This window comes from Chaetura pelagica, unplaced genomic scaffold (genome assembly GCF_000747805.2).
Source record: "Chaetura pelagica isolate M959 unplaced genomic scaffold, ChaPel_1.0 scaffold38, whole genome shotgun sequence".
In the NCBI taxonomy this organism is placed as follows: domain Eukaryota; kingdom Metazoa; phylum Chordata; class Aves; order Apodiformes; family Apodidae; genus Chaetura; species Chaetura pelagica.
Genome location: NW_009954181.1, coordinates 1,440,921 through 1,455,909, shown reverse-complemented (window position 1 = coordinate 1,455,909; position 14,989 = coordinate 1,440,921). Strand labels below are relative to the sequence as shown.

Here is a 14,989-nt window from a genome sequence, read left to right as displayed (position 1 = left end):
GAGAGCCTCCTCTTCTGCATACATTTTCTGTGCATGTCCTGATGCTTCCAACTAATTGTGCAGGGAGCTCTGCTCATTAAATTGTAGCCCTCATTGGACAAACACCTGTAGGCATTTCATTGTGCTGGTCCCCTCTTTCCTGTGCAAAATCTGAGGCTATTGGAGAACAGCTGTCACTCCTATCCCCTGGGCTTGGCAGTGAGCACAAGAGGTTCCACACCAAAATTCTGCCTTAGGAAATAAGTCTTCAGGCAGGGTTTACAGTGGGGAACTGGAGATGGCAGGAACTGGGTTGGCCTCTAAGCTTTTGGCAGGGAAATAGGAAGAAAGAGACCCAAGTCAGGCACTGAGATGCATTTTAGCCACCAATTTCTTCTAGCTGTGGGTGCAGGGACTTGTGTTAGAGGCTTTTGAGTCCCAACTTACCTTTCCCCATTCTCTTTGCCATTGGCAAAGTAACCCCTCCTGTAGGCACAGCAGATGCCAAGAGTGATGAGCACCAGAACTGCCAGGACCACCAGAACTCCACCAATGATCCCACCAATATTGAGGTCATCTGGCAAAGAGAGAAGCCATGATCCAGGATTTCCTTAAGGCAGTAGCAATATTCTAGCTTTACAGAGACTAAAATGACATCTCCAGGATTTTAATTCATAGGGAACTGGAATTCCTGATTCCAAGATTAAAACTGTTGGAGAATCTCAAAAGGTTTCCCTGAATTCTTATTTTTCTTTTTTAATTCTGGTGTTTGGGAATATGAGAAAGCAGGAAAGACTTAATTCTTTCCCCACAGTGATGACAATTTATTAACAGTCACTTATGAATCAGTACTGACAAAAAGTATCTGGAGCCACTCACAGATTTCCATCTCCTGCTCCTCACACTTGGCAAAGCCAGCATCATTTGTGGCTATGCAGGAGTAACGGCCTGTGTCCCCTTTGTGCACAGCATGGAAAACCTGGTGAGGAGAAGAGGGAGCAGGACATGAGGGGCAGAAGGTCTGGTCCCTTCCAACCCAAACCATTCTATAGTTCTATGATTATCTTCTTCCATCATTAATCCTCCCTTTCCTAACTCACCCACATCCCACAACACATAGTAACCTCCTTCAAGTCATCCCTTCCCTGAAAGCCATGCAGTGTTGGTTCTTTTTTACAAGCAAGCTTAAAAATAACCATCCAGGGCAACAAATCTTGGTTATGTCTGTAAGGGCATTATTACCAGAGTGCCTGTGGTGGGGTTCAAGGTGTAGGAGGAATTCTGGGATTTGGCATTTGATTTTGTGTCTGGTGATATGGGTTCACTGTTGCGGTACCAGCTGTAGGTGGACTTTGGGTACCCTTCATTCTCGTGGCAGTGGAGAGAGGCTGTCTTGCCAACAGGTACAGCTTTAGGCACAATGCATCTGGGAGTCATGGGTTTCACTGCGGGAAAGACACAAACCTTGTGAGTGGTTCTGCTGAGCAGAATTCAACCATTTCTGAGTTTCATGCCAACTCGCTAAGCTGAGCGTGCTACGAACTCTGTTATTTCCAGCTGGTTTTCAACTTCCAGAGTGACTCCAGAGACTCTGGAGGGACCCACAGGCTGTCCTGTTGGCAGTCCTTGCAGAGGGATCAGGGTTTAACGTGGTACCTTGGACTGTGAGCTGGATGTTGATCTCATCTATGGTTTTGGTGTCAGAAGGTGCTGCCACCTCGCAGCGGTACGTGGCCGTGTCCATCCGGGTGGTGTTTTTAATCACCAGGGATGTCCGGCTCAGGATTTCTGCCCGAGTCACAAAGTCTCCTGATACAGAGGAAAGAGAGAGAAAAAAATTCAGGTCAGTCACACAGACTAACTTTAGGCTTCTGAATTAAGTGGCTGGGCTCTTTCTGGAGTCAAGAGAAGCACCTGAAAGGAACTCAGAGCCTTCTTCTCCCCAGAGGAAGTTTCCCTCTGCGAAGGAAACCAAGGCTGCTAACCATGCAAGAGATGACCTGGAAAGCACCACCCCAAGTCTCAAAAAATGTGGCAAAATGGGACTTCCAAGACAGCTTTGAGGTCTTGTCTGCTTTGGAAGATTCATGGATTGCCGGTCCCATCTAAAGTGCTGCTGTAATTCCAGATGGAGTCAAGCCCTGCTGGCCTGTGCTTGAGGTTCACCCTCAAGCCAGAGCCTGATTCTGGGCACAGGTTCCCAGGGTAGGTGGAGCCCCCAGATGTCCTACAGAAAGACAGGAGGGGTCAGTGTCTGGTCCTGAGAGCTCAGACACCCAGTGACCATGCAAGGACCAGCAGTTAGAGAAGCTGTAGCATCTTTCTTACCCAAAAGTGTCTCCTACCTAGGATCACTCTCCAGCTCTTGGCTGTCAATAACAAGGACAGAGAGCAAAGATCCTGCTGAACTCTGGTTCCAGAAGAAACCAGCAAGACAGCCAGAGGCCCTGCCCTATACAGACTTGTTTGCTCCCAGCTGCATTGTTTCTGAGGCTGGTTTGGAAGTCTAAGGACAATGAGGCTTCATACCCTGCATTTTGTTGTCAAAAAACACGTAAGAGGTTTCGCCATCTCGGATTTTCTTCCACTCGATTCTGGGATCTGGTGTGACAGTGGATTTAATGATGCAGGACAGCTCAACACCTAGCAGGGGAAATAAAGGAAATACAGATGAATAGCAAGCAGCTGTATTTGTGCTCTGCTTCAAGCAGTCTTGTGCAGTGTTTTATTAGGAGGAGCTGCCCACAAAGCAAAGCCTTCTCTTTCATCTGCCTGACAAACAGAAACACTGCTGGGTTCCAGGAGCTCTTAGGGAAGAGGGATTTTGGCCAGCAAAAATAAGAGCTAGATATCAACTAGGGAGAGAAATGAACACACTGTTCTCTTCAGGCTGTAAGTTATGGCAAACAAGACCTCCTGACAGGGTGAGCCCAGAGCACTGTCTCCCTGCCCATCAGAGCCTGCACTGCGAGGCAGGGATGCAGATTCTCCCTGGGTGGTGTCTGGTCATGGACTGAGGACCACGATGCCTGGGGATAAATGCAGCAAACCCCTCTTTGAAGCAGGCACTGTCACCTCCATCTCCCCTGCAGGAGAAGGCATGGCAGCAGGGCTGAGAGGTGGCTTTACCCAGTCCCTCACTGCTCATCTGTAGCAGGGCCAAGATGAAATCGAAATCTCCCGACCTCCTTTTCAGGGTATGAATTGCAGGGTGACTGTCTCTCCCTCCTTTTGGGATCCAGATCAAAAAAGCACTTAGGCAGACACTTTGCAATGCCAGTGGCTTGCTGGGGACTTCAAGAAACCATTTCAATCAAGAGCTTTGCTAAACAGGGAGGGATAAAGACATATTCTTCATCTCTTTTCTGAATCTCAGGTTCTGGGCAGTCCTGCCTCCCCCAGGAAACCAGAAGCAAAGAAGGACCATTTTTCTCAATTGTTTGGACTGATGCAAATCCCCAGGGAAAAAGGGGGGTGTGCAGCCAGCAGGCCCTGCAGCACTCACTCTGGAATTCCTGCACCACGGGCTTGGTGTTGCTGGATGTCAGTTCCACAGCCAAGAGTCTGCAGCCTGGAAAAACAAACAGAAGGTAACAAGAAATAGCACAGCTCGTAAGTCACCCAGCTAGGAACACATTTGCCTGCTGAGAAAGCTCCTCAGCCTGCTACCAAGACTAACTTCCCCTGATAAAACCTATTCCTGGCTACTAATGGCTGGTCCAACAGTTTATTTAGAAATTGTGGTGTAAATACAGGAAAATCGAGTTTTTAGAAGCAGCAATTAAAGACAAGGATTAACATAATGGTACAAAAACAGTGCCAGCCCAAGCTATTTCCTTGTGCTTTATGTTTATTTAGATGGTAAAGGAACTCTGACAATGCAAAAGTGAATGTATTACTTTGCAAATGAATTTGATGATCAGGAAAAGGCAAGAAGCAGAGCAAACTCAAGAGTTCTGGTCAGTTCCGAGAAGGTTAAACGTGCCAGGCCTCTAACATATGCTGAATATATCTCCACAGATTTGAAGACTCAGTGTGTAATGTAAAATGCAAGGTAATAAATCATGAAAGGGCTGCAATTCTGGAGAAAAGAGGAGTTCTAATCATAAGAGTCCCAGCCAGACTGACACTGGGACAAAAGCTCAATCATGGAAAGTCAGGCATCCTCACAGCACAAGATACATCCCTTTACAAGGGATAAATCTTGCTCTGAGCACCAAAACGTTTCCAATTCATTTTTCAATGTTCCAAACTGGAAGAGGGGAGATTGAGGTGAGACATGAGGAGGCAATTCTGTGCTGTGAGGGTGGTGAGAGCCTGGCCCAGGTTGCCCAGGGAAGCTGTGGCTGCCCCATCCCTGGCAGTGTTGAAGGGCAGGTTGGATGGGGCTTGGAGCAGCCTGGGCTGGTGGGAGGTGTCCCTGCCCATGCAGGGGGGTGGATCTGGATGATCCTTCAGGTCCCTTCCAACCCAAACCATTCTGTGGTTGTTTGTTAAATGCTGACCTTCCCAGTGCTTGTGTCCCAAAGGCCACTGGGGAGAGCTGAAGTTTGGTAAAGTTTAGAAGCTGCCTTTGTGTACAAAATAATCATTACATAAAGTCCACAAAAGTACTAGTTGGGGCAGCCAGAACTGCTCTTAGCAGGACCTTTCCATCCTTTTCCCTTCTGCACTGGAGATGTCCATGCAGCATTTGGGAGAAATCCAATACTGAACTGAGATGCCAGTGCCCTGGACTGTCATGTAGTCAGAGCTGGGATGAGAGGGCAGGGCAGGGAGCCCTGCTCGTGCCATGGCTGGGTCTCAGCAGGTGGAGGCAGGAGACTGTTTCAGCCAGGAGGTGGTCTGAGCAACCACAGGCACCTCCTTCACATCTGCTGTGAAGAAGGGTCCATTTTCATCAGGCCTGGAGCTTCCAGACCCACCCCCTGGACAGAGGTAGTTACACCACAAGGTGCTGACACCTTCCTTGCCCTCTGCTCATCCTTTGATCCTCTCAGGTGTTCTCTCTGGGGTGGTGATCCTTGCTTTGCTCCCTCGTCAGCATAAACAGATCTCACTGATCCCAGGCAAACCCCAGAGAACTAGGAGTAGCTAATTCTCACAAGACAAGAAACAATCTTGGGAAAAAAATCCTTTTTTTCATCTTTGGATACTTTTTCAACAATAATGTGGGGCACTTCCTACCAACCAGGCATTTGATTGCTGAGATTCCTGCTTCTGCAACCAAGGCAGCTTTTCTTGAGGGCCCAGGCCTGAGCACTCAGCTTAATTGGGGAGACCCTGATTGCCTTCCTGCTTGGGCCACCTGGCTCTGATAATGCCCCTGGCTCAGTTTGCAAAAAGGGGGATGTTGCAGGTTCTGCTTCCTTCATAAACAGCACCCCCCTTCATTGGGGAGCTGCACTACAAAGGCTCTTCTACACAAACCCCAGCTTTCTCCAGAGACCTGAAGAAGTGGATGACTAGAGAGGGTGGCACCAAAGAGCTGCAGAAGGCTGCATCCATCTGGTCTGTACTATCCTACAATTCTCCCTTTGGGAAAATGCTGAAGAAAGATGGGGAGGGAAAGGGTTTCTCCTTCTTTAAAGGAAACTTGATGTGCCAGTCTGGGTTTTTTTTTGTCAAAACATCCCTGTTTGCACATTTTTTTCAGCAAGCTGTGCAGGAGGTAGCATGGTAGCAACCCCCCTGAAGCACAGCTGCTGTAGCTGCAAGAAAAGTTCAGTGGAAGGTGGAGACACCACCAGGTTGTGTTACTCTGAGGGAGTTTTGACTCTAGAAGCAGCCACTCCAAACCACTGGGACTCCATCAAATTCCAACCCCAACTCCTTCCTCAGGAACTGTTCTCAGCAGGCTTTTCCCCACCCACTAAACCCCAAGAGGTTTGTCCCTCAGGCACAGAGCAGGGTGCCAACAAACTGGAGAGAGAAGCTGAGTCCTTGGAGACTGTGAAAGGTTCTGACATTATTAGATGTATTGATGTTGGGAGATTCTCAGCAGGCTTTTCCCCACCCACTAAACCCCAAGAGGTTTGTCCCTCAGGCACAGAGCAGGGTGCCAACAAACTGGAGAGAGAAGCTGAGTCCTTGGAGACTGTGTGAAAGGTTCTGACATTATTAGATGTATTGACTGTGGGCAGAGATCAATGTGCTGCTTCAATCACTGCTCAGGCAGAGCTGTCATTCTGTGTGTGGCAGAAAAATGCTGCAAGTAGCCAGCTCTAAATTACAAGAAGGTTACAACTACAAAATAAAACCCTCCAGCAACCACAGAGTAGCAGCAGAACAGCTTTCCAGCCCCTCTCAGCATTGGTGACCACACTCAGGAGTTGCTTTGTTTTGCCTGTTAAATCCTCATGAATGGCAACTGCCAGATTTGAAGAGCAGCATTCCAAGGGTGCTCCTTTAGGCCTCTCTCAGCCCAGTGCAAATAAGCAGCAGAGGTTTGGTGCTATTTAAATCTCACTTCAAAGGCCTCAGCCTCCAGGATGTGGGGAAGAGCTGGGCACAGACCTGCATTCCTTGCTGGAGCAGCATGTGCCACAACAGAGGCACCTACCAGGTCTGTATGTGCTACAGACTCAGCCAGACATATGGTTGGATCCCAAATGCCACCAGTTCTCCAAAATAGAATCCAGGACAAGGCAGGGAAGTCTACAGCATATTATTATGGCACTTCTTTCTGCTAAAGAGATCCAGCCCATGCTTGTTCCTGTGACTCATGTCATCTGAATCACTTCAAAATGCTACACTTGAAATTACAGTTTCAGGGGAAAAAAAACCCCCAAATCCTAGCAGCTTTATAGACAATATACTGTGTTAAATCTCCTTTCATTGTGCCAGGTTGAATGTCAAGCCTGACCTTCCATCTGCTTCCATCCCAACCTCTGCTCTGTTGAAAAACCCCAGGCAGAAATTTGAAGAGGGAGGGGGTGAAGTGTTCCTGAAGCATTATAGATAAGGCTGACCAGGGAACAGCTCAGATGCCAGCAGTCCATGCTGCAGGTCTGGCCAGTGCTGCCTTGCCAATATTGCAGTGATCTGACAGGCTGAGTTTAGTGAATGCATTGTCAGGCACAAGCAGCACAAAAACATGCAGCTGTATTTGAACACCTGCCTACTAAAGCAACCCAAATCTGCCTTCCTTGAGGTGTGCCATCATCACGAAACTGCTGCTTGATTTGCAATTTAAAACCCAGCTGGGAATGATGCTGCTATGAACCATGTGGCTGGTGAAGGATCTTTGCCTTCTGGATGGTTTGTCTCTTCTGCAGCAGGAGCACTGGGTGGGTGACACATTGAGAGGTGGCAGGAGGATGTGAGCTGGGCCCATTTCTGGCTGCCAGTTTGGAGGTGGCCCCTAAACATCCATCCTCAGTCCTGGGAGCTGCAGGGAAAGCAACAGTGACCAGGACAGCAGAGCAAAGGATCAGAGCTGCAGGCAGGAGATGAGCATTGTTGTTTCAGGGCAGCCCAGCTGCTCCCAGGGCTGTCCCTGCCTTAGAAGGGGTCTGGGGGTGCAGCAGGGAGGAAGGCAACTAGTAAATGGGTGAGAAAACTCCAGAGGAAGAGCTGAGGAAGCCAAGAAGTGCTGAGAAAGAAGGCCAGCCTTCTGCCCTCAGCTTCTATTGAGGAATTCACCATAAACTCTTCACTTTCAGAAACATCTGACCGTTTTGTATCTCAAAATCTCCATCCTTTTGTCTCTCAGTGCTTCAGGCTCTTCATCCTCCCTCCTCTCTGTCCCCAGGGAATCTCACTGCAATTCCACAGTGCAACTTGTGCCAGCCTGGACAAGGTGCTGCAGGACAGACACCCTGGCACAGTGAAGGAATGAGATGCCAAAAAATGTCTTTAACCCCCTCTGGCACATTTTTATGGTTTTTTTTTAGTCCAGCTGTCCTTTGGTTGGGGTTTTGGGAATAACTTAAGGGACTTAAAAAGACTTGATTTATAAAGGGTTCAGCAATGTGTGGGCATAACTGAATGACATACCTCATTCTTAATGAATTGCAGGGCATCCTATTGATCCTCATTCACATTTTAGGTGCCTCAATACCTTTCTAAGTGACAGTTCATATAGGGCTGTTTGTAAAACTCAGCCTATGTCTTCCAGTGCTTGAAGGGGCTCCAGGACAGCTGGGGAGGGACTTGGGACAAGGGCAGGGAGGGAGAGGACAAGGGGGGATGGATTAGAACTGGAAGAGGGGAGATTTAGGTGAGACATGAGAAAGACCATGAGGGCAGGAAGGCACTGGAACAGGTTGCCCGGGGAGGTTGTTGATGCCCCATCCCTGGAGGTGTTCCAGGGGCAGGTTGGATGGGGCTTGGAGCAGCCTGGGCTGGAGGGAGGTGTCCCTGCCCATGCAGGGGTTGGAACCTGATGATCTTGAAGGTCCCTTCCAACCCAAACCATTCCATGATTAGATGCAGTCAGTAGGATTTTGCTTTGTAATACTCAGTCCTAATGTTCAGCCCTTGCCTCCACTCCAAGGAGCTGGCTCTAATTTTGCTCTGGCATCTGAGTTGCAGGTGAAAAGTCCCTTCAAGCTGAAACAAGGGAGCAGGCAGGTGGACCGTGTGGGTCCAGTGACCAGAACCAGCTCCCTGCCTTTCTTTTATTCCAGTTTTCCATGGCAGCTCCCCAGGATCAGCAAGCCAAGCCTGACTCAGGGGTGGGCTGCCCTGCTAGAGAACAATGTAGATGTGCAGCAAGAGATTAACAAAACAAAAGCTGAGGAGTGTCTCGGTTCAAATGAAGTAACAGATGGACCTGGTCTGTGTGGGAGCTGATAAGGGTTATAAAAAGGCCATCACCAGACTGTGACCAGCCTACCCTGGAAAAAAAACCCCACTCGATCATAAATCCTCTGTGCTGTTATAGCTGCTTGTGCTGGTAAGGCTTTATTTTTACCATAGAACAGCATGACTTATTTTAGATGCAGGGCTTGTGCTGCTCAGTTAAAAGGGTGCCAGCTCTCTGAGAGACACCTACAAACAGAGATGTGCCCACCTGGGCAGGGAACATGAAGGGCAATTAACCTAGAAAAGGCAAATGCAACATTACAGAGCAGTGTTTGGTGTTTCAAGAGGTTCTGGTTTTTGCTTTTCTCTTAGGTAATGAGCTGGTGGCCCTTGTTTCTTCTGAAATGTTAATGGAAAGGGAGTCTCTGATGGTCTCAGCAGGACCAGGACCCCGCAGGACAAAGTTGGGTGGAAGATCATGAAGTATTGGCATCCATCTGAAGATGGAAGAATTCTGATTTTGCCTTTAATTCACTCCCTTCCTGTTCACCACTAGAGAGGGCAAGGAGATGCCTGTCTGCAAACAGAGCAGCTACAGTTCTGCAACAAAACCTTTAAACCTGTTTAAATCTCCTGACTTAAATCTCCTTATTTAAACTGAGACCTTAAAAACCTGACAGTATTTGCAGCAGAGAAGGCCCATTAGCATCCCAACCATGCACACAGCCTTTTTTCCTCCTCTTTTTCTTTCTCATTTGATTTTTTCTGCCTTCCCCTCCACCCTCCCTTTTTGTACAGGAGGATTTACTGTGCTACCTGCTGATCAGCCAGCACTGCCACTGGGACACACTGCACACCCCCACTCAGCAGTGAAGCAGGTTTGCTATCAAGGAGATGTGGAGCCCTCTTAAGAACAAAAAAAGCCTCTCTGCAAAGCAGCTTCCTTCTGCAGGCCACATTTCTCCTCTCTCCCATGCAGGGAGAGGTGCAGGTGTTGCTTGGTGAAGACCACACGATGCTTTCTGATAGCCAAGGTTTGGTTTCAGCCTCCTTTGGTTTCCCAAAGCCTGGTTTCATCATGCTGGGATGCAGCTGCAGACACACTGCCTCAAACATCCATCTGACAAGGCTTCTGGAAGTAAGAATTTCCCAACCTTTGGTTGCCATTTTGCTGGTGGCATTGTGGTGTGTTTAAGAGATGAGATGTCAAGGCCCTGCAGAGCTGCACCTTCACAGAGATGAGACAGCCCATCCCAGATCAGATCTGCTCACCACTCACTTCACAAATCCATGTGAGGAGGAGGCACCATGAGCCATGCTCCAGAGCTGTCTGAACAAGGAAGATTCTCACAGTCTCAGCACAAGTTTGAGCTCTTGGCTGGACATGTTGAGCTTGAAATGAGTCCACCAGCAGCTCCTCATGCTCTGCTGTCCCTAAGGGAGCACAGATGCTCGAGGAGAGAGGCAGAGCTGAGCCAGCCTGGCAACCTGGGGAGAAAGCTCCCAGGATGAAGGACTTAGCACACTTAGCTCATTTTCACCCGTGGGAACAGACGTGGCTCGACAGCCCAAGAGCTCCAGGAGGTACCTGAATGCTGTTGTGACACCAAGGGGAAGATGGACATTGAATACTTTGCAGATGTGGCTGTAGGTGCCTTGCCCAACATCTTGATCTGTGCGTGATCTGGTCCCAGCTCTCCTGTTTTCCCAAGCCCTGGTTTCTGGCTCTTCTCCTGGCAAGGACTGAATGTAGAGAGTTCCCAGCATGTCAGGTTGCATCTCTTTCTGTCATACATTTCAAGGCATCTTCAGCTCAAAGAAAAGATGCAAAGAGTTAGAATAGGCCCCTGAAAGTCTGGGATGAAGGCGGGTTTGGAGAGGGAACGGAAAGGAAACATGAACAGCAAAGCTGTGCTGCTCTTACCAGCCCTGAATTACTTCTCCCTCCCAAGAAAGAAACATGAGGCTGAACTGGAATTCTTCTTTGCACTGGAGAAGAAGCTTCAGCGTTGCATAAGATGCCACCAACCAGGGGGTTCAGTCCAGATCATTTCTTTTGCCTCCGAGCTCACCCCCTTACACTTTGGGCTTGCAATGGGACACTGACTGGTGAGGAGGCAAAACCAGGGGCAGGAGGCCTTGCTGTGTGGCTCTGAGGGAAGCCCATTAGGCAGGAGAGCTTCTAATTACATCTGCACCAAGTCTTTGGCAAGAGCCAGAAGAGAAATAAGGCAACAAGGAAACAATTAAGAGATCCCTTGGCTGGGAATCCATCAAAACAGTCGTGTGGTACTGAGGGCTGTTCTTGCCATTTGCATCAACAAATGGACAGTGTAATTACATCTTCAAACTGGTCTGGCTCCCAGCCAAGGTGGGCCATGAAAATTAGTGCATTGACAGAAAAGTGGGACAGGAGGGGTTCTCAGGAGGTCAGCTCATCCCCACCTCTGCTGTGGAGCCTGAAAACCCAAGGCATACAACTGGCTGGGCCCCTGGATGGCTGTTGAGGTTCTCACATTCCCTGTCATCCTTTCCATCTGTTCAAGTGCTGTGTATTGATCATTCCACCCTCAGTCCCTTCACATTCACTGACAACTCAGCAAGGATGTGCAGCTCCAGGTCACTGGCAGAAAAAACCTGAGGAATGGGAAGCTGCAGGAAGAGTAAGGAACACACCATGGATAGAGAGTTCTGTGATCTGCTGCCCAGATGACAGTGCCTTCCCCCAGCAAAAGCAAAGGCCAGGAACAACAAGGGTGAGCAGTGGAAAGCAGTGGGATATCTGCAGAGGGCAGGCTTGAAACCAACCCTTCCTGCCTATTCCCACTTGCCTGCCATTGTTTCCTTAGCCAGCCCCAAGAACTGCCATACAGGCACATCCTACATTATTTCTCACTTCAGCAAGTCCCTTTCCTCCCCAGAGTGGCAGATGCTGATACCAAATTAGTGCAAAGTGGGAGGGAACCAGCAGATAAGTGTGATAAGAGCCAGGGGCAATGGTCTTCCTCAGTCCTCTCCCTTCCTCTCACTGCAGCAGGCAGATGCTTGAAGGAAGTGTCCAGAGCAGTGAGGTCAGTGAGATGTGACAGGGATCAATGGCCAGGATCAGGGAGATGGGACACAGGAAAGGGGAAATGACAGGGAAAAGGGGCAAGCTCCTTTATTTTTGTCTTGTGTGGGAATGTGACTCCAGGATCGCTGCGAATCTCGTAAAGCCGAGGCGACGTTTTCCAGGCTGAGTGCCAGGCAATGCACAGACTTGATCTCAGCAGGTATTTGACTTGGAGAGGGGCTGGGATGCTGGGTACCTGCCTGACCCTGCCTTTTGATGAGGACACGTTCAGCCCAAGCTGCCTGAGATGCAAAGGCAGGAACTAAGCGGATCCGCTATCAGCACCAGCGTCTGGCTGTGGCCCAACCATCAATACAGAGACTTGCAGGGTTTCAGCCTGTAATCCTCTATTCCCCTGTCTGTGACTCTAATCTCCTGATCCTCCCGGCTCCCCCAGCCTATAGCTTGACCAACAAAACACAGAGCTGAAGTTCTGCTTATCAGAGACCAACTGTGTCATCTTCCTGTGGAAAATGGGAGCTGGGAAGAGAGTCGCGGTCATCAGAGCCAGGAGCTGGATGGAGGATAGAGAAGGGGACAGGAAGAGGGCATGAGCAAGCACAACAGAGAAATCATTTGTGACAAGAGGAAAAACAGCCCTCTCTTGAAGAACATTTTTTTTTTTCCAGTTTTACAGTACCATGTTTTTCCTTGTCTGTGTGCATCACTCCAGCCTGGGGGGCAGGACAAATTGTCCGGCGAACGCGTCGCACGAAGAGCGCCCAAGTGAGCACTGCAAGAGCCTGAGGGACTGCAGGGAACATCCACGGCTGCCTGGGAGCCTGTGACCAAGAGCCTGAGAAACTCCTGCCTTCATTCCACGCTGGAGGAGGTGGGGCTGCCTTCTGCAAGGCAGCTTTGAAGCTTTGCAGCCCATCTGTCTGCACAGAGGATGCAGATCCAGCAGGGGGAAACAGGCACTGGGAAGAAAGCTGGGTGAGCCATGTGCTGGCCTGAAGACATGTGAGTTGGGGGGGGGAAATCTGTCCTAGGGACAGCCCTGAATCACAGGAGCTGATCTGAAAAGACTTACCTGGTTAACAGCCTGAGCAAGGGCTGCAGACCTGCAGAGGAGCGTCCAAGTGAGCACTGGAACAGCCTGAGGGACTGCAGGGAACATCCACGGCTGCCTGGGAGCCTGTGACCAAGAGCCTGAGAAACTCCTGCCTTCATTCCACGCTGGAGGAGGTGGGGCTGCCTTCTGCAAGGCAGCTTTGAAGCTTTGCAGCCCATCTGTCTGCACAGAGGATGCAGATCCAGCAGGGGGAAACAGGCACTGGGAAGAAAGCTGGGTGAGCCATGTGCTGGCCTGAAGACATGTGAGTTGGGGGGGGGAAATCTGTCCTAGGGACAGCCCTGAATCACAGGAGCTGATCTGAAAAGACTTACCTGGTTAACAGCCTGAGCAAGGGCTGCAGACCTGCAGAGGGAGTTGAGCTGCAGGGCTCAGCAGAGATTATTTTCTTAGCAAGTACATGGGGAATTAAAGGGAGCCCAGATGAAGTCACAGACATCAGTTCAAGATGAAAAGCCTGACCCAGAGCACTGTGAGGGAGATGCTGGAATAAATGAGCAGGGCAAGAGAAAAGAAAGTAATGCCATGTCAGAGCAGTAAGTGGTGACAAAAGCCATTTGGCTTGTCCCAACCTGGACTCCTAACCAAGGCAAGTTGTTCCATAGAGCAGAAACCAGCCCTGGTCTGGAGGGGTTAACAGATGACTTGTCCTGGGGGAGCTGAATTAGCCACATATCTGGGAACTAACTTCTCCCAGACTCTTGACTTGTTTTTCTCCTTCATCATCTCCTGCTGCTATTTTTAGCAGAGAATTTTCTCAGCTGAATGCTCCCAGTTGAGCTCTGGTCTGAGGTCCTTTTCCCAGAGAGACACAGGCCCAGCAGCATGTGCTGGTCCCCAGACCTGCTCAGCTCCACTGTCCTGCTGGCTTTGGGGTTCACATGTTGCACTGCTGGGTCTCTCCTGAGCCATGGGGGACAATGCCATTCCATTGTAAATGCCTTTCCAGACCCTAAAAGCCAGGAGAAGCTGCAGTCTGGTCTAGAATTTCAGAAGCAGTGAAAGAAGAGAGGGTGGACTGGACTTGCTAAGTGCCTGCAGGCTATTTGGGAGCATGAATGGCAAAAATGGTGGGAAGGAGATAGAAATGATTAGGCTGACATTAATAACAGGATCTGCTTCTCAGCACTAAAATCTCTTTGGATTCTTTCCAGTTCCTCCAAGGGAAACCATGGAAGCCTTTATTGTTCATAAAAGTTGCATCTAAAATGGGACTGGAGAAAGCTGAAGGAAATACCTCTCAGAGGACAACCCTGCTCTGGCTGCTGGAAACAAGTGAGGTAACTCCCTTCCTCTTCTCTGCTTCTCTCGGGGCCCCTGCTCCTCCTTAGGCAAAATTCTAACCTGTCCATCAGCCCCTCACTCCCTTCCCCTGGCTCCTCAGTGCTCAGCCAGCCCCTGTGTGACAACACACCAGGGAATGTCTGGGATGCTTCACCAGGAAGCCATGGCTTGTGATTTCTTTTATCTACAGCTTGATGCAATACCTGCCTGCCAGAGGTGGGTGTGTAGATCAAAAGGCACAGGGATGAACTGATTGAGTAAAAGAGGAATGAAGCCCCTGGCAGTTCAAGGGAGGGACTGGGAGGCTGCAGCCCAGCAATGGAGGGGCTGGTGGTGACAACAGAGCCACAAGGTCCCTCTAACAATGGCTCCTTCTTGGTCAGTCTGTCTGTTCCCTGTGTGTCTTGGAGTCACGTCAGTGAAGCCAACAGCTTGGGAACAGATTTGTCCTCCCCTCAGCAGTGCAGCAGCCAGCCCAGGCACAGAGGAGCAAGCTGGGCTCTGCTCTGCTCCCTGCCAAGTTTCCAGCTCTGCTTGAAACCTGTGGCCGAGCCCTGTTTTGGCAGGGGTGAAGGGAGAGGGGCAGGCAACACTGCTGGCAGCTCCTGCTCACATGGCAGCTGGCTCCAGGGGAGGGGGGCCAGGCTGAACTCAGTCCCACACCTCAGAAAGCCCCCAGGAGAGATCAAACCTGGCACCGTGTGGCTTCGCCCTGCTCCCCAGCCCCGCTGGGGTCCTGGGCAACCCACAGATGCTGCACCAGGGCTTGTCCCAGTGGCAAGAGTGACCTT

General features: G+C 49.8%; 2 protein-coding genes across 2 annotated transcripts in view; one reads left to right on the top strand and one right to left on the bottom strand.

Moving 5' to 3' along the window:
* The window catches only part of JAM3 (junctional adhesion molecule 3), an 11,894-nt gene extending 1,781 nt beyond the window's left edge, over positions 1-10,113 (bottom strand). The window contains exons 1-7 of the mRNA XM_010002892.1: positions 10,079-10,113; positions 3,485-3,588; positions 2,509-2,622; positions 1,636-1,788; positions 1,222-1,424; positions 859-958; positions 427-556 (exon numbers count right to left, since the gene is read on the bottom strand). Of these exons, the coding sequence (XP_010001194.1) occupies positions 427-556; positions 859-958; positions 1,222-1,424; positions 1,636-1,788; positions 2,509-2,622; positions 3,485-3,588; positions 10,079-10,113 (839 nt within the window). The remainder of the gene's footprint in view (positions 1-426; positions 557-858; positions 959-1,221; positions 1,425-1,635; positions 1,789-2,508; positions 2,623-3,484; positions 3,589-10,078) is intronic.
* Positions 10,114-10,344: 231 nt separating this feature from the next.
* IGSF9B (immunoglobulin superfamily, member 9B) overlaps positions 10,345-14,989 on the top strand; it is a 105,450-nt gene continuing 100,805 nt past the window's right edge. Inside the window, exon 1 of the mRNA XM_010002891.1 lies at positions 10,345-10,402. Within this exon, the coding sequence (XP_010001193.1) occupies positions 10,345-10,402 (58 nt within the window). The remainder of the gene's footprint in view (positions 10,403-14,989) is intronic.